At 46.4% G+C, this 17388-nt stretch overlaps 1 protein-coding gene and 1 long non-coding RNA gene across 3 annotated transcripts; one reads left to right on the top strand and one right to left on the bottom strand.

Annotated features, from left to right (window-relative positions):
• Positions 1 to 708: 708 nt before the first annotated feature.
• Positions 709 to 1815, top strand: LOC111838475 (uncharacterized). Its single transcript, XR_011992901.1, has 2 exons — positions 709 to 1556; positions 1642 to 1815. It is a non-coding gene; the product is annotated as an uncharacterized lncRNA (long non-coding RNA).
• A 326-nt stretch (positions 1816 to 2141) lies between these two features.
• Positions 2142 to 13169, bottom strand: ints3 (integrator complex subunit 3). 2 transcript variants are annotated; one of them, XM_023801495.2, is made up of 29 exons: positions 12849 to 13169; positions 12098 to 12181; positions 11723 to 11806; positions 10886 to 10999; positions 10637 to 10721; positions 10463 to 10529; positions 10237 to 10381; positions 9989 to 10118; positions 9806 to 9903; positions 9526 to 9717; positions 9345 to 9432; positions 9171 to 9250; positions 8966 to 9057; positions 8740 to 8855; positions 8464 to 8583; positions 8104 to 8233; positions 7934 to 7988; positions 7706 to 7809; positions 7388 to 7552; positions 6833 to 6986; positions 6656 to 6724; positions 6461 to 6536; positions 6251 to 6364; positions 6008 to 6056; positions 5203 to 5370; positions 4844 to 4944; positions 4525 to 4597; positions 3269 to 3428; positions 2142 to 3180 (listed from the first exon to the last, which is right to left on the bottom strand). In XM_023801495.2, the coding sequence occupies exons 1-29, from the start codon at positions 12930 to 12932 to the stop codon at positions 3103 to 3105; spliced, it is 3075 nt and encodes a 1024-aa protein (XP_023657263.1). In that variant the 5' UTR covers positions 12933 to 13169; the 3' UTR covers positions 2142 to 3102. The 2 variants fall into 2 exon arrangements, with proteins under 2 accessions (XP_023657263.1, XP_023657264.1); XM_023801496.2 differs by having other exon boundaries at positions 8749 to 8855.
• Between the last annotated feature and the right edge of the window lie 4219 nt (positions 13170 to 17388).

The following is a 17388-nucleotide window of genomic DNA, read 5'->3' as shown; positions in this document are numbered from 1 at the left end:
TGCATATTTTAGGTTTATAATGGAATAATATAGATTTCTCGCGTGAGTGTGAGAGTCTTAAAGCGTGAGTTTCACGCCAGATGCGTGGGATGCTGACAACCCTGATAACATTCTGGAATATCTTATTATAACTACAATCAAAGGCAAAAGTTAGAAAAGCAATCAGTGTAAAAGAGTTTATTTGGAAATTATATTTTCTGATACAGTCAGTTATTTCTGACATTTTTGATCATCGTTTTATTGTGTTTATCTGCATTTGTCGCTCCGTAACAGCTTATATACTGCAGTTTACCGTAAACAACCTCCCTCCTCGCTATGTTGTATTTTATTACTTTTACTGTCACCTCTATAGTTCATAATGTCAAATGATTGGTATAAATCAAAATATACGCTATTAAATATCGGTTTTGAAACAGAAAAAGATATGTTCAGCAGACAAGAAGTCCTCCTAAAAGTACTTGGGTATCTCTGGCACACTAATTAATCAAAAATATTATCAGTACGTGCAGTTTGAGAGGCACGTGAACTTGACGGCTGGGAAAACAGAATAACTTGCATAACGAATCATGTCAATCTGTTTCAGTTGTTTTAGACTCAGGGGTGGGGCTACGCAGCTAAGTGATCCAAAGGGAAAAAATATGTCAGCATTGACGTCATTGGCTGATATATATATGTATATGCTCCTGTCACCTTTGCAATTCTGCGGTGAACTAGGGTGTATGTCGTACATGACCAAAAAAATACAGACTTTTTATATTATAAATTTATTTTTTTTATAATTGTCTGGACAAAAGAAAGAAATAACGACTGTAATGATGGCAGTAGTATGATCTCCTGGAAATTTTCAAAGTTATTCACTTTCGATGAACTTGTGAAAATGCCAGCTTTGGCCGTTTCTAAAGCAGCGAGGGTTTCTGCGTTTGAGACATGTGCCTCTGAGGACAACACAAGTAAGCTGTCATCGATGCCGGCCAGTCAGGACATCCCAACCGAAATGAAGAGACAGATGTCGCTGAGGGACATGGTGATGACCCCTGATCGGGTGCCCAAGTTCACTATTCCACCTTTGGCTACAATGACCAGGACACGCTGTACGGCACTTCACAACGAATTAGAGAGATCCAGAGTGGGATCCCCCAAAAGCTGTCGACGGTGTACAGTGGCATGCTTAGGACCACCCTGTCGTTCGCGGTGCATAACTCATCACCCATCTGAGACAGTATCGGAACGCGGACTCTGGCTGGACCTGGCTAACGAGGATCTTTCGGATCCAGTGACCCGGGCGGCGATGTCCATTCCGCACCTGCAAAAAATCACCACCCCTTACGGCTTTCTCGCCCTAGGAGAGAGCCCGTGCGTCCAGCGCCGGGAGTCCCTCTTCTTCGAAGACGAGATCGCGCATTCAGTCACATCCCGACCGCCGGCTGCCAGACGCATTGCTATGCCGCGGACGCAGTCCCTTCCTCTGTCCGATATGGGCAACGTGTCCCGTACAGCGAGGAGGACATTTCGCTCCCTGTCTTGCAACTCGACCGCTTCGCGGAATTGTGATACCGGTAAACCCGAAGCCCATCCGCATGGTGTGCAACCCGACTCCGAGCCAGGTCTCCCCAAACCCTTTCCTTCATCTCCTCCATGCAGAGGGCGACTAAAGTTGCTCCTGAAGAAGCGCCTGGCTGCGGTGAGGACTTTAAAATCTAGCGGACGGTTGGATGGACAAGGAGATCTTAACGCTGGATGCTGTACCCTAGATAAGCGCAGATGCTCTAAATCAACATAATGTTTGCCAATTAAATACAGACTGTTTACATGAAATACTGTTCTGCGTTTTTTCCTTTTGCATAACATATTGCTTACATGGATGTTAGTTTTATATATGGTGTCTGTCAAAAAACTTTCTCCGCTCCTTATAGGTTAATTAAAAGTGTCATTCAAAGAATGATTTTTATATCCTTGCGGAAGGTTTTAATCATATTTACGTATTGGAAACTTTAACAATGCACATTGACGCCTATATTTTACCAAGTCTTCGTCTTTATCAAATCTATCGAATCTGTGAATTGAATACATCTTAAAACTAAGTTTCAAATGACATCACGGTAAACTAAGTCTGCTCTATACAAACCAGCAAAATAATGCGACGTGTTCTTTCCCCATTTTTATTTATTAATAGCAATGTTGTGGTCTTTTTGTATAGGAAAATTAACTGAACAAAAGAAATTAAAAACTTGTATCAGATGTCCATAATCCCCACCTACCCATACCTCCTACTTGCAGTGAAAGACACAAGCAGGGCCTTGTTGACATGAGGTCTCTAAGTTACAATTACAGAAAAGTAGAGACATCTGTCAACAGGCTGGCTGTTCTTGCCTCCAAGTCTGTAAGTGAAGGGCAGGCCGCTGACAGGGTCAGTTAAAACTCATCCACAGCTTAACCGTCCGTTGGCCGTTAGCCATGATGCTATTAAACAAAACATTGCAAATCACTTGAATTCAGGATTCGTCACCCTAACCCTCCCCACCCCCCGCTTTTCATCCGCAACCTTTTTTCCATCGAATGCACCGTCTCAGTGAAAAGTAAATTGAGAGGAGCGTGTAGCTATGGCGAAGTCCCTGAAGGTCTTCCAGGAAGTCGAGAGGCATCACACGCTGCTGTTCGTGACAGGTTAGTACTAGAGTATGGGGTGTTTTTGGGGAGGGGGGGGGGGGTTACAGCGACATAAGTCCACCTCGCCCGCTTAAGTCTTTAAGTTGTTGTGCAATCCTATTTCCATAAGGCAGAATCTGAGTCTGTCGGTCCGTTGTTTGTCAGGTCTGTCCGAACCATGGTGACAGGAGTTTTCCGCATCCTTACTTGCCCCCCATTCCCTCCAGCCCCTGCTGTGCCCACTGTCTCGTGAGGGCCAATGAGCAGAAAGAGGAGGGGTTTGGGGGAGGGGCACATCTCTGGTCTCTGCCAATGGCGGCAGAGCCGGAGCGGGAAGCCCCGTCCCTTGCGGCAGGGTTGTCTCTGGGACAGCAGCTCCTCGCCGGGGGAGTAGAGTGGGCCGCGGACATGTCCTCCGGTAACGTCACAATGGCAGTCGTGGCTGGTGGGCGTCTCTCAGTCGCTGTCTGAGCCCACGGCAGACGAGCCTTTCCTCTTCCGCTTGGGGGCTTTGGGCTTGGAATCCTCCTCCTCCTGGGATGGAGAGAGGCGGCAGTGATGAGCACAGGGTTTCAGGCGCACACGAGCATTCAGAAAGCGCGGCGGCAGAGCGCGTACTGACCGAGGCGCTGCTGGAGACGCTCTCCTCCTCATTGCTGGCTGGCTGGGCCGCCCCTTTCCGCGAGCGCAGGGACGACGACACCGGGGCCTTACGCCGGGACTTCGGGGGCTTGGAGGAGGAGTCCTCAAACTCGTCAGCCAATGAGAAAAGGTCACTGAATCTAGACCAATGGGGGTGGAAAAATTGAGCCCAGTGTTATATGTGAAAGTTTTTTTTAAATTTTTTTTACTTGATGTAATCAGTCATTGGCTAATTTGTAGGGGTGGGAGGGGCATGGATACCCTGACAGATTTAGAGGGCCCAGCACTTTACAGGGACCCACAAATACGTAAGATTATAAAATTATTATTGAGGCACCGATAAGAAATGTTTCTAAATGTTTAGTACACGGGTGTGCAAAGCAATATGGGGGGGGGGGTCACCATTTTAAAGGCAATTATTGGCGGTAAGTATCAGCTCATTTTTAACCAGCGGCTAATACTGATAGCAGGCCGATATAATTGGTGCATCTCTAAAAATTATATGATGCAAGGGAGATGGGGGGGGCCCAAGGTGACATTTTGTCTGGAGGGAGGGGGCAGAATGTCTAGCTGCTCCACTGCTAATGTATAACGAACAGCTGAGAATGAAAAAAAGTAGGAAAATAAGAAAAATTAATAGTAGGAAAAAGAATGGATGTTGCCCATTGTGCAAGGGGGTCGGGAACCCATCCTAGGCTAGAGGGCATGAGGCAGGGGTACACCCTGGATGGGATGTCAGTACCAAACATATGTTCCACTTTCACACTAGACCTCACACACACAAAAAACAGCATGCTGTACAGAGGAACTGCTTCAGTTCTCTATTTAACTGACAAGAGTGAAATTTCTGGCTATAACGCGATCAAATGATATATATATATATTCTGTAAATAAATGGACTTTGGGTATAAAGTGTCCCTTTACTGTGAGATTGGTCGTTAAAATACACACATTCTCTGACCATCTCAGCTTGCAGACGCAGCTTACGTGTTTGCCATCAGTGCTAAGCAAAGTTTAGGAGCCGTGAAGCTCCGGGAAAAGCGGGAACTGCAGAAAACAGCTAGAAGGGCCCAGAAGAATGAAAACGAAACAAAAACAAATCGACATTTTAATTAAAGTGCAAATACGGTAATTATTCCCACTTCAGAAAACGGGAGCAGCATGGTAGTTTCAAGTGAAACTCGGCTAATCGGGCTTCACCGTTACAGCTGGAGCGGGACTCAGGCGGTGACTCACCTCATCTTGTGGGCCTCATCACAGCTGGCCTGAACATGCTGGAGAGCCTGCAGGATGGGGGTCTGGGTGAAGACTGCCGACACACAGGCAGATGGGGCCAGAAATAAGTTTAATCGTAGAGAGCGGATCTCACCGCCGTTCACATTTTGTTTGATTTCTCTGATGCTTTTATGCAATGCAACTTACAGCAGACGGAAGAGTTACAATTGATGTGAGGTCCCTGGGATTCAAACCCACCACCTTCACATTGTTAGCACAGCGCTCTACTTGTTGAGCTACCAGTGCCATATGGCTGCACAGCACATTTTCCCAGACTCACAGTTGTGCTTCGTGTTGCTGAGGTTCAGCCGCAGGTTGTCCATGTGCTCCAGGATCTGTTCCAGGGTCAGCTGAGCCAGCTTGCTGCTGGAGCTCCGCAGGCTACAGAGGGTTTGAATTACTGTTAAGCCGCTGCCTTCAGCTGTCTGTGGTTAATTATATTACATTTATTTATCTATGAGACACTTTTTTTTTTAGCAAAATACAATTGAGAAAGCAGAGTCAGTCCCTGGAGCTATAGGGGGTTAAGGGCCTCACTCAGGGGCCCCAACCTTGGGATTTGAACCAACAACCATCCGATTGCAGGCACCATATCCTAAGCTATTAAGTCACACATTATCCCTGTTGTTAGCCGGGTACCTCTGGCGTTTGCGTGGGAGGCTGTTGTTCTTGATCAGCAGGGCCTTGATGTGTTCGCCGAGAACATCATCATGCTTTGTGGCCCAGTGCCGGAGGATGCTGGTGGTGAACTGGTCCTCGTGGTGGCACGGCCGGCTCAGCACCATCTTCACCATCTCCTCGGTGGGCCTGCGGGGGGGGGGGGGGAGGGGGGTCGACATGCAGAGGCCGTGGTTCGACTCTCCTCATCCACCACGTCAGTCTACTCTGGTGCTGAAATAGCCCCAGTGCCTCACGCGAGAGCGGCAGCCCCCACACAGTCTCATTACAGACTTTTTTTTGTATTTCGTTTTTATTTATATTAATATTATTTTCATTTTCCATGTGAAATCCAGGTTAGTTTTCATTATCAATATGGTTTTATTAGCTTACTTTTAAAAAATATTTCCATTTAGTTTTTATACATTTTATTTCAGTTTAAGCTTTAGTAATTTTGTTTCCAGGGACAGATTAAAAGTTGAAAGTGTCTGATCTTTAGAAACTCCTGCACAAATACACATTATGTACTTATGTCCTAAAATTGGGAGAAACATTATCATTACTTTAGCTAAATAGTATTGGAACAGTAAATGGTAATGGAACGTATTTGACATTTTATAATAAATTTAATTATTTGTGGAGCCAATATTTATACTTTCCATTTAGTTGTAGCTAATTTAATTTTTGTTTGTTATTTTATTCCAATTAAAGATGTTTGCTTACTGTTTTCATTAGTGATAATAACCCCGCCCTCCCCAGCATCCATGGCATGTATAGAGGGACTCACTTCTCTCTGCGCAGCTGCAGTAGCAGGCAGGACAGGGCTTCTGGGTGTTCTAGGGGAAGAGCAGATGTAACTCAGCACCGATTTCCTGCACACTGGGGGGCGGGGCTTAATGGGAGCATCCCACGAAAAGGGGCGGAGCTTAACTGGAGCGTCCCACGAAAGGGGGCGGGGCTTAACGGGAGCATCCCACCAAAAGGGGCGGGGCTTAACGGGAGCATCTCACAAAAAGGGGCGGGGCCTCACCTTTGTACTTGAGGTGCTGCAGGATGGGAATGATGGTCTCCAGGGGGATGCTGTGAGCCAGGAACAGCTGCCAGGTGCTGTACTGCTCGAAGGTCTCCCAGTCCAAGGATTGAACTGTGACAGGAAAGCCCAGCATTACCACACACACACTCCCTGGCATGTGGACCCCTCCCCCCCCCCACTCTCCGCGGTTACGAAAGGCACACTCACTGAGTATGTTGAGAACGGAGTCTTTCCGGAACATGACCAGATTCCCCATCATCACGTGACACATCAGCTCCTGCAGCTGGAGAAGGTGTGACAAAACAAGTGTACACCATTAGACTGCTACTGGGGCAGATGGGCCAGCCCGCTCGCTCCTGATTGGTGGTTCTGCCTAAGGAGGGGCGGTCCTTAGGGTTTTACCTGCGTGGAGTCGATGACGGCCACAATCATGTTGAGGAGCTCCCCGCTGCGGAGCGTCTCGTCCGGGAACTGCAGACAGAGGGCAAGCCCTATTCAGCGTGGTAAGGCAGAAAAGAGGGGGAGAGAAAGGCAGAGCGCGATGGAGGGAGAGAGAGCGAGAGATCGGGAGGGACGAACCTCGCTGTAGATGGAGGGCGTGAGGTAGCAGAGCAGCCGGACATCATCCTCCTGGCACGCCTTCATGTCCATCATCAGGCAGGTGTGCAGGTCACCCAGCGCTGTGGCCTGGGCGAACGACTCGTATAGGCTCATCTTCCCCATCGCCGCTTTGCTGGGGGGTCAGAAAAGGTGGGCGGTGTTAAAGGGGTGGGCTCTTAAAGGGGTGGGCTCTTAAAGGGGTGGGCTCTTAAAGGGATACCAGAACCTCACCACAGACGCAGAGGAAAGGCACAAGAGAGAAAAAAAAAATCAAACCTGGCTTTGACACTAAAAGCTTAGCATGAAAACGCAATAAAATATTTTAGTTGCATATATTTGTTGCACTTTGCCGAATAGAGAATAAGTAATCTGAGCCAGTAAACTTCAGCTTGTGGTTCTGCTTCGCTAAGCGCTCTTGTTACAGTTTATGAGCTTAAGCGTTATATCGGATTTGTGTTCTGACAAGATGACAACAGCCCAACGGAAACTGGTGTCAGCCCCAGGCCACCAGGCGGGTGAGAACAGCGCCGTCACCTGGCCTTCAGGTAGTAGAGCAGGTGGTAGCCGATCTTGGGCTGCTTCTGGTACAGCTCGGCGAGCATGTCCAGCAGCACGGAGAAGCCGCTGTTGTCCTCCTGCATCTGGCAGAGGTTCCTGAAGACCAGGCACACGGGTTTGCACACGGACTCCTCCAGGGACCTGACGGCAGGACGGGCAAACCAGCTCAGACCAAGGGTTCCCCACCACAACGGACACAGATGCAAAACACCCCCCCCCCCAACTCCTCTATGTAGCAGTGAGACGGGATGGAGGAGAGAGAGGAAAAAAAAAAAAAAAAGACGGCCCACTCACTCCTCTGTGATCTCGTCCGGCAGCACGTCCCCCCGAAAGTGACCTTTAAAGAGCTCAGCCAGGCATGATGCCAAAGTTGACATTTGCTCAGAATCAAAGTCCTCCTAGAAGGGAGGGGGGGAGGGCAGGAAGTCATAAAGGGGAATAATGAAAATGCCAAGGGGCTACAAGCGAGGACGAATCTGAATCGATACAAACGTCAGCACAGGGATCTAAATGGCAACTTACCTCCAGGATGAGGTCTACTATCTCCTGCATGACCTCACAGTGTGTCTCTGTGTCACTGTCAATAACATGAGATGGGGGGCGGGGGGGGGTTAATCTCCCCATTAATTTCAAGCTTCAACACGACACACTTCTAATGAGGCGAGTGGCAGCCCGTCCTTCAACACACTCACCTGTCCTTCTGCAGCTGCAACACCTTCTCCCGCAGAGTCTCATCCAATTGGTCGACAAAGGGCGTGATGTCAGCGGGCTCATCAATAATGGCTTCTTTGATTGGGTGGAATCTAAATTCACGCTTTTTGCCTTGAAGAAATAATCACAGTATTCCTTAATTTGGTTTTACCTACTTTTTAAAAGTATGTGAGGGTTAACCTAACCAGGGGAATGGCTAAAGGGAAACATACACCATTTGAACAGATCTAGACAGCAGTACGATGTCAGGGAAATCAAGTGTGTAAAATAAGGGGTTTCGCAGAGACAAAGTTTATGAATGAACCTCAGCAGTTTGTTCACAGGAACGCGAGAATTCTCACCTTTGTTGTTGAGCTCCTCCTCATCATCGCTGAAGGTGGCCTCTGTGTTGTCGTAGCAACCATCCTCCTTGTCTAAAACATGATTATCCATCTCCAAGGAAACAGACTCTTCCATTTTCACTGCAGAAAGAGCTCTGTTAGCCAAACTTCAACTAAAAAGCATACCTGAGCTAATCTCATGTCGTACAATTACAAAACTTACACGAACCCGCTTCCGACAAATACTAAATAATGCTACAATGAGACCACAAGACGGACGTTCGTGAGCAGACATGCCTTGCTGACCTTCCACTGGCGGTGAGGGGGAGCTACAGAATTCGGGGAACCGCTCTCTCAGCATGGACCTCAGCTCGCGATCCAGCTTGGGGTTGTCAAACAGGGGGGCCAAGTGGCTGTAGGGGCAGGGGGACAGAGGTCATCATTTTAAGCATCCAAGTTTAATGTGAGATCACGCACGCCATTTCACGCGCGCGTTTACGGCGGGGGGAGGACGGACACTCACGCCAGCACTCTCTTCTCCATGATGAAGTTGAGAGAGTTGAAGATGCCCTGGCGGACGTTGACCTCCAGGGCTGGATAGAAGTTGGGGATTATCTGCAGAGGGGAAGCGAGGAGAGTCGGCAAAGCGAGGAATGAAGGAAGGGGACGTGAGGGCAAGGATGCAAGCGGCGGACGTGGCGACCGGGGCGGAGGAGGCTGCCACTGACCCTGCACATGAAGTCCAGCAGAGTGGCGGTGATGGCGGGGTGAGGCTTCATGGAGTGGTGCATGACCAGGATGGCTGGCTCTGGAGGAAGATGGGGGAGGGGAGACATTAGACAGAGGCCTATGCTGGGGTAGACAACCCCCCCCCTCATCCATCTCAACACCCTGCCCCTCACCTATATTCATGATACTGTCCTTCTCCGGGTTGAAAAACAGCCAGTCATAGAAGAGAGCCAGCTTGGCGTTGGAGGCCGCGACGTTGGACTGATTCAGGAGGCAGAGGGAGAAACGAGGGCAGGTTAGCCAGGCGCAGGCACAGTCAGCAGGCATGGGACACGCAGGGGACTCTGCGCTTACCGTGCAGGTGGTGAGCAGCCAGCCAATGATGGCCCAGCGGGGCAGGATGTCGGAGCTCAGCACCTCGTTGGAGGGATGCACCACGCCGCAGATGTAACGGATCAGGTCGCAGCGCAGCGACTGGCTGTCCGCCGTCGACAGGTACTGCCGCTGGAACCAGTCCTGGTACCGCTTCTGCTGCCCAAATCGGACCTGTGGACAGGACAGTATAGGTCAGGATCTACCCATCCATCTACTCCGACATGGGTCTTGGAATACGGCACAATCGGGTCAAGGTTACCCGGGAAGTCATGAAGAGCAGCTTCGTCTCCATGTCAGGGGTTAGTCGACACGCCAGGAATTTGCGGGACGTGCGAGAGGACAGGAGCTGCAGAATGCCTAAAAGGACGGGAAGTAGAAATAGTGAATAAGAGTGAACAGGAGCCAGTGAGGAGCCAATGAGGAGAACCTGAGAGACGGGGACCTGTAAACTGAGGACTGAGAGTCTGTGGGTTGTGCAGAAGGTCCCTCCACAGGAGCTCCATCTCAGGAATCCGGGCAACGTTCTGAAGCAGACGCACCAGATCCCTCCCAATGATGAAACAGTCCATGAACTGAGAAGTGGATGGAGATAAAAGAGTCAGCGATGTGGATTTATAACCCATCACGAGTCGGACACCACGCGCCGTACTGACGTCAGGCATCGTCATGCCTTCCCGCCTTCCTGCTCACCTTCTCCCTGAGGAGCCCGATGCAGAAGTCCACCTCCTTTTGCCGGAGCGCCAGGAGGGTCGGGCTGCCATGGTGGTCCACGATGAGGCGCAGGTACGTGTAGACAGACATGGCGATCAGCATCCCGCTCTTTGTCACCCACTCCCTACCGAGATAAAATACGGCCACCGTCAGCCACGTGACACCAGACAGGGAAGCTTCCAAGGTCCTCTCCCTCATGGTCCACCTTTGCTCCACCAAGATGTCCAGGACGTTCTCAGCCAGCCACAGGTTCTTGGTGGAGATGTCTCCTCCTGCAAAAAAGAAACACAGCATTTAACGGGGCGAAACAAGACAGTGCAGGTGAACCAGACACACGCCAGTGAAAAGATACAATCGTGAAAAAACAGACGGGACTCACCAGCGATCTGCTTCATGAGGGTCATCAGGACCCCATCGGCACCGATGACGCCGCTCTTCACCAGCTCGCGCACCAGCCAGACCAACTGGCCACAGAGAAGGGGAGGAAGAAGCATGGGGAATAGCCATGAGAACCCTTACAACTTTCGATGGGGAACTTCAATGTGAAACTGACTGAGGGGCTACCTGGGGATGGCTTATGTCACACTAAAAGGGAGAGCAGGGCTGGAGCAGCGAGGGGCTGGAGTACCTGACTACGGCAAACGTCCTGCAGCTTCAGGAACTTCTCCATGAGAATTTGGTTGATCTTGACGAGAACCACATTCATCCCATCCCTGTTGACCAGCGTTAAGTCCCTGTAACACTGCAGGGGTGGGGGGATGCCAAACAAGACCTCAGTCAACATTGTGACAATTGTGACACCGCGCACCTCACAATTATAAAGTCACAAGATATAGCACTGGAGTAGGACAGCGATTCGGCTGGCAAGTTCCACCATTACTTGAAGTTGTGCCGTTAACCATGTTCCTGAAACATGGCCAGAGTTTTTTTTCAGACGATAAAAGAAGCCAGTTTTGGGCCGATTTGGACGAGGCCGAGATGGAAGACTTGACGGGCACTTTAGCTGCGAGGTTTCATCAAGGCTACCGGTTCCGATTCGCGAAATAAAAGAGCAACGGAAAATCTTCCATCCTTTTTTCAACAAAAAGAATTAGTATGGAGAGAAATTAAATTCACGGTTGCCTTTTTGTATAATAAATACAGTGCACATGCTTGCAGTTTGTCGTCGATGCTCTCACGCTTCGAGTCAGCGGTCTCCAACCTTTTTTACAGCGAGAGCTACTTTTACCTTTAACAAGGAAAATAATGGGGGGAGCTACAGTCACTAAGGTATTTTTTGCCAGTGCGGTGGGTCCCTCTCAGTATATTCTGGGGGGGGGGGGGGTTAAAAGATGTTTTTCGACTGGTTGAGGACCACAGCTTTAAGTGATCATTTTTGTCTTCAGTGCTGTGAAGGAGGGCAGACAGACAGGCGGCCGGACGGACAGACAGGCGGCCGGACGGACAGACAGCCACAGCAGCATACCCTCTGTGCCTGCGCCGGCTCCGTCAGCAGCAACGTGAAGAGTCCCAAGCAGACCTCCTCGTGCTGCTGGGCCCCCTTACACACCTTGGGGAGGCAACGAGAACAAGCGGGACAGCAAGGGGGGCATTAACAGGGATGAATGGGGAGGTGGGCCTTATATCAAATACAACTGAGCACAAAACAAATAAAAATCAATGACTACACTACCCAAAAAGGGCAAAAACATTTATGGATAATTACTATCCATTGAAACACAGCCATCCAAGAAGTTCTAATGAATTGCGTTTACTAAAGTCACATTCCCCACGCCAGTACATTGACTGGGACATGTAATGTAATGACACAGAGCAGAAAACGCATGTAGCAGAGACTCACGTGGGCAGTCAGGGCATCGTTGGCTTCGCGTTCCGACAGCCCATTAATCAGGGACGTCACAATTCCGACGCATCTCTCCAGGCGCTGAGACACAGAGTTAATCATACATGCGTGCAGGGTACAAACACAGTACAAAGCATGAACCTGGCAAAAACACCCCGGACAAGCTACAACGCAAAAACAGTTTCATTTATGAAATGATCATAAAAAACATAATTGTTATGAACTACTACTGTTACTGACAACCCTTTAGGATATTAAGTGTTACAGATGGATGCTGACAAATGTCAAGATTTTCCATATTTTACTTATAACCTAATTTTCTTCATAAACACAATCAAGGTTATGTATAAAATCTTTGCCTGTCTAAGATCTGAAACAGTAGTCCTCCGTTAAATCTGTATATCTCCCTAGTTTTAACAACATGTCATAAGCAACAGCATTTAAAAGTGTGCTCTGCACCATAATTACGGATCATTTGTCAATTGTGAGGACTCTGCAAGATGAGCCATTGTCCATCAACTGTGTTCAGAGTAGAGTAAATGACCATCGATTGAAGTAAAAGAGAAAAAAAACTATAAAATACCAGCGCACATCACTGATTACATGGGACCTAGCTGTATGCAGTTTCTACACAATATGGTTTGCTAATCATCTTGCAAATTCAGATTCTGTCGTAAAGACTGGTAAGGTGGATACTGATATTAAGCCTCGATATACATGCAAAATATTTGCTTACAAATCCTCTTACCTCCTCTAGCTCATCTTTGGCGTCTAAAGTCGTAGAAACGAGCAACCGACCCTGCGGTTTCCCCTTTACCGGTGAGGGCTCCATAGCCTCCCTCCTCGCTCTTCGCCTGGCCCCAGAGCGCTTATGAACTACACCGGGATTATTTACACAATTTTAATGTTGTATTTAAGTGTCTGTCGTGTTCAGCCTTGTTTATCGGCTTTGTTATCTAACCTGAGACCCACACGATGTGTTTATAAACAAGATGTAGACACCTTTCACTCATTCCAATGCTCAACTACAACAAACTATCTTCCGGAGGGCATGGTGGCCTAGCGGAAACAGTAGTAGGACAAACAGTATGGGAGGAGCCGCAAAGATCGACTGTCAACCAATTGGCGAGGGTTTTCCCTCTACTGACGTACGTAGTAGCCAATCAAAGTAGATAATCACACTACTAGGTAGTGTCACATTGGAGAATAGTCCAATCAGCGATCAAAGCTGTCCTGAGTGGCATGGGTGTCAATTTAAGAAGGTCTACTTAGCTAAAAGCGTGTTCTTGCGCGACAGCAACTTGATGAAATTGGTCTAAGTGGGAGTTATTAACTAGTTTGGTTTCGGGCATTTGGAAACCAAATGAACATAATTATAATATTACGAAACAGATAGTTGCATCAGACACTTAAACATTTAGTTGCCACCTAAAGGTAAAAGCGCGAACTCTTCCCGGAACAGCCGCTGGGAAGTTAGGCTGCTGCCACTTGGAGGAGCCGTTGAGTTGTCAATGGCACTAATACAGTGTCACAGACGATCCGGATAACGCACAGTGCCAGCTATTTTTATTCTAACCAACCTGTTAAAAATGGATAGATTGATCGAGATACTGTAGTTGTTCATGATCACATTTGTGGTTAGAGGAATAATTACTTACTGTCTTCCATACCTCATCTTTTTATCCTTTTTGTCTTTACACGTGCTCTTTTTTATACATACTGGTATTTTAAGCTTTGCTTGTTTTAAAAATCTTGCTCTATGAGAGCGATTCCTTGGCACAGTAATGTCCCTTGGGATGAATTGAATTGATAAATACGATTTTCCCCTTTATTAATCTACTGTGTTTGAAGACGTTTATATATGTAACATTACAAAGAAGCATAACGTAATTTTGCGTTGAATTAGCCATCTTCCAACGGCTTATTCTGGTCTGGGTTGTAGGTTGGGGATGGGGGGCAGGAAATTATTACAAATCCACACACAGACAGTCTAGAGACACTTTTGACGTGTCATTGGACAACATAAAAAATCCACAAGCACGTATCAGAGGCAGGTTTCAAACTTTAGGTGGTGCTAATCATTGACCCTTAAATAATATATGATTTCCATCCATCCCTCACAGGGGGGGTGGGGGGTGGATGGAGCCCATCCTCGGCAACATGGCACAAGGCTGGGCTACACCTTGGTTGGGATGGAAGTCCGTTGCAGGGCATCTACATGCACACACTTTGATAAACGATAGAGATAGCTATCAGCTTAGCTACATGACGTTGGAGGAATCAGAGCATCTGGAGAAAACCAATGTGTCAAGGAGGAACAAGCAAACTGTGCACAGTGCAGAGGGGGGCTTTGAACTCACAACCCTGGAAGTGTGAGGCAGCCCTGCTAAGCTGAGCCTTGAATAATTTATGATCTCCAGATATTACAAATAAAATATACAGCTTAATTAGGACTGATTAATTATACAGTTAAATGAACTAGAAAATGTAAGTAGCATAATCAGTCTAACACATACAAAAATGTCAAGTTCGTGCCAAATCACGGTCAGTTTAATGAGCAACTCGGTGTAGTCTAATTACTGAAGAGCTGCAAACCATGAGAAAAATATAATATTCCATAGCAAATCCAACAAAACTTCGTGCTAATGAGTAAGCACATGTAAATATAAAATATGTTGCTTGTGTCTTTCTGTTGCCAAAAGAGCCTACTGTAATTAGAAATATAAAGAAATACGTTGCAGCTACACTGAAATAGATTAAAGTTAAGTGCATGTTTTACTAATTATTTGTTTGGATATTTTTAGTTTGAGTCTTTGACGGGTTCTGTGCATTAAATATGCCCAAATATTATGGTTTGGCCAACGCAGTCGTTACAGAAAGCAGCAGTGCACATTTACATTCCCAGTGAAAGAATGTAAACAATTCATGGGCGAGTGGGTTCTGAGGAAGCCACAGCTCTCTGTTGCTGTCATCTCCCTGCTTTCCATGCTTTTCCATTATACTGTAGCACTCATGCTGTTCTGTTCAGTTGATAAAATTGATGGGCTCCTCGCTGGGGTAGCATTTAATCCAGATGTGGCCTGCCTGCCGCACAGGGCTTATGCTGTCACCTTAACATAACAAGGAGTTATTGACAATCATGAATAGAAGAATAGTCTAGGCTGTAAGATTAACTATACCAGATATTTTATCAAAATTTCCAGTAATTTTTTGACTTGATGACTTAGTGTGTAGTACTGTAGCTTCATTCCTGCAGCTGGGTTTGTGTGTGTGTGGGGGGGGGGGGGTTGTGTTCAGTCCCAAAACATGCTGCTTAAATGAATTGCTGGCTTTATATTCCGTGAGTTTGCTGTGCAATCGACTGGAGTCTTGTCCTCGGTGTCCCCTGCCCAAGATACTTACGTTTACCAATGAGTAAGTGGCTATGGAAAATGTACCTTTGTTGCTGAATGTGTCCAGATACATAACAGTACTGATATGTAAGCTTGCAATGACTTTTTTTTCATTTATATGTAGTCTAGGTTACCTATTATGTATGTACAGTATGGCATCAATGAAAATTATTTGATCTGGCCAGAAATGTTTTAGACAGATACATACCTGTCCTGCGGGCAAGAATGTCCACATGTTTATAATATTGTGACTGAATCAATCTTCTGGTACTCTTAAGCCCCACTGAACCCCAAGGAGAATAAAGATTATTCAATAAAGTTTCCTGTACTCAAATACATAAACTAATAAAACACATAAGAAATGGTACAAACTGTACTGGAACTAATTCGTCCCATGTTGTCTGTCTGGATATTCAGCATGTATGCAATCGCTTCACAAACATGCCGAATGGGTCCCCACTCCAGCACAGAATTTATGGCGATTTTTGTTTGATGACATCATAGCTTTCCAGATTCAACATTTTCAGTGGGTTGAAATTCCACACTGCATAACTTCCATATTCAGGGTTTGATAGGAAGCATGTGTCACCAGAGCGTTGCTCATTAACATACGTTTTGTTACAGAATTCACGTTTGATCATGGTTATCACCACTGGATTTTGATCAGGGTAAAGGAGCACAGCTCTGTTAATGTCCAGAATGAGGGGGATTCCAATCGGAACAAGAAACGGCCATTGTCCAAAACAGGAGAGTTATACAGCCTCCTTTCAGACCGGACCAGCGCACAGTAAAGAGAAAAAAAGATATACAGGTACGATTTGGAATTCAAGTTTAAGATGTGATGATAGACCAACAGTGTTAGTTTTCAGAGAATATAGCTGTCTCTCATCTGAGGTGTCTGACTAGACAGTGAAACCTGTACGGAGGAGGGTTTTTAACATTTTCCATGTAGTGTACCAAAAACCGGAACAATTTCTGTTACATGACTGGCTCTCTCCCATCACCTAATGCTGTGATCATGTAATCTCAGGACAGGAGTAATTCTTGTCAGTGTTATTTTCAAAATCATAGATGTGCTGGTGATGATCGGAAGCTCTCGTAGTCTGCTACAGTGACATTCCTCTTTTGGCAATGACAGTCTTCAATCTATTATAAATCCTTTCTCTCAAAGCAAGAACATTTTTTAAAGATATTTAAGATTTTTTAAATTGCTAAACGCTCAACTGTCATAATCACACTTCCAGAATTTAAATTTTTTTTTAAGTCAAATTTTGAAAATTCCTATTCTTTTTTTACATTTACATTTCCAGTGGTTTTCTTATCAAATGTTTAAAATAGAATTGATTGGAAAATAGAACTTCACCTTGCTTGTGTGAATTGATCAACTTGGACAAGTGTGAAAGGAAAGCCAAATTAAATGGGAACCTTCAGATCTTATTAATCTTTCATTGAGAGTTGACAAAGAGACACAATTATATAAAGCAAATAGAACTATATTGACACTATTAGGCAGTACAGAAAAGGATACCCAAGTACTGCAGGTGAGACAAACAACCAAACACAATACAAACAAAAGCTGATAACATAACATTAACACACAAAAGTCTAACACCAGGTTGATTGACAGCTGCCAGGACGGTCCAGTTGAAAGTCGACTGACCTCAGCACCTCCTCATCACATTCAAACCTCTGCCTGGGATTTTGCTTCATCTTGGCTCAACTTCTGGGGTCAATAGCTAAACAGGAGTATACTATACCACACGACCGAACAAATGTCAGTTTTTCAGAATGGACCCATTCCCCTTAATTTCAATGGCTAGTGGATAACAGAAGAGAACACGTTTTTATTTAAAAAAAAAAAAAAAAACAGAAAAGACCAAAATGAAATACCCGAAA

This window comes from Paramormyrops kingsleyae, chromosome 9 (assembly GCF_048594095.1).
Source record: "Paramormyrops kingsleyae isolate MSU_618 chromosome 9, PKINGS_0.4, whole genome shotgun sequence".
In the NCBI taxonomy this organism is placed as follows: domain Eukaryota; kingdom Metazoa; phylum Chordata; class Actinopteri; order Osteoglossiformes; family Mormyridae; genus Paramormyrops; species Paramormyrops kingsleyae.
Note: the sequence above shows the minus strand (reverse complement) of the source record. Positions and strands in the feature narration are given on the sequence as shown.

Bases quoted from the DNA above. Each gene is read 5' to 3' on its own strand.
- ints3 (XM_023801495.2), bottom strand. From the start codon at position 12,932: ATGGAGCCCTCACCGGTAAAGGGGAAACCGCAGGGTCGGTTGCTCGTT. The intron at 4,945-5,202 runs GTACCCGGCTAA...AACCCTCTGTAG, and splicing joins CTCCCACGCAAACGCCAGAG to CCTGCGGAGCTCCAGCAGCA. The intron at 3,181-3,268 runs GTCAGTACGCGC...TCTCCATCCCAG, and splicing joins GCGTCTCCAGCAGCGCCTCG to GAGGAGGAGGATTCCAAGCC.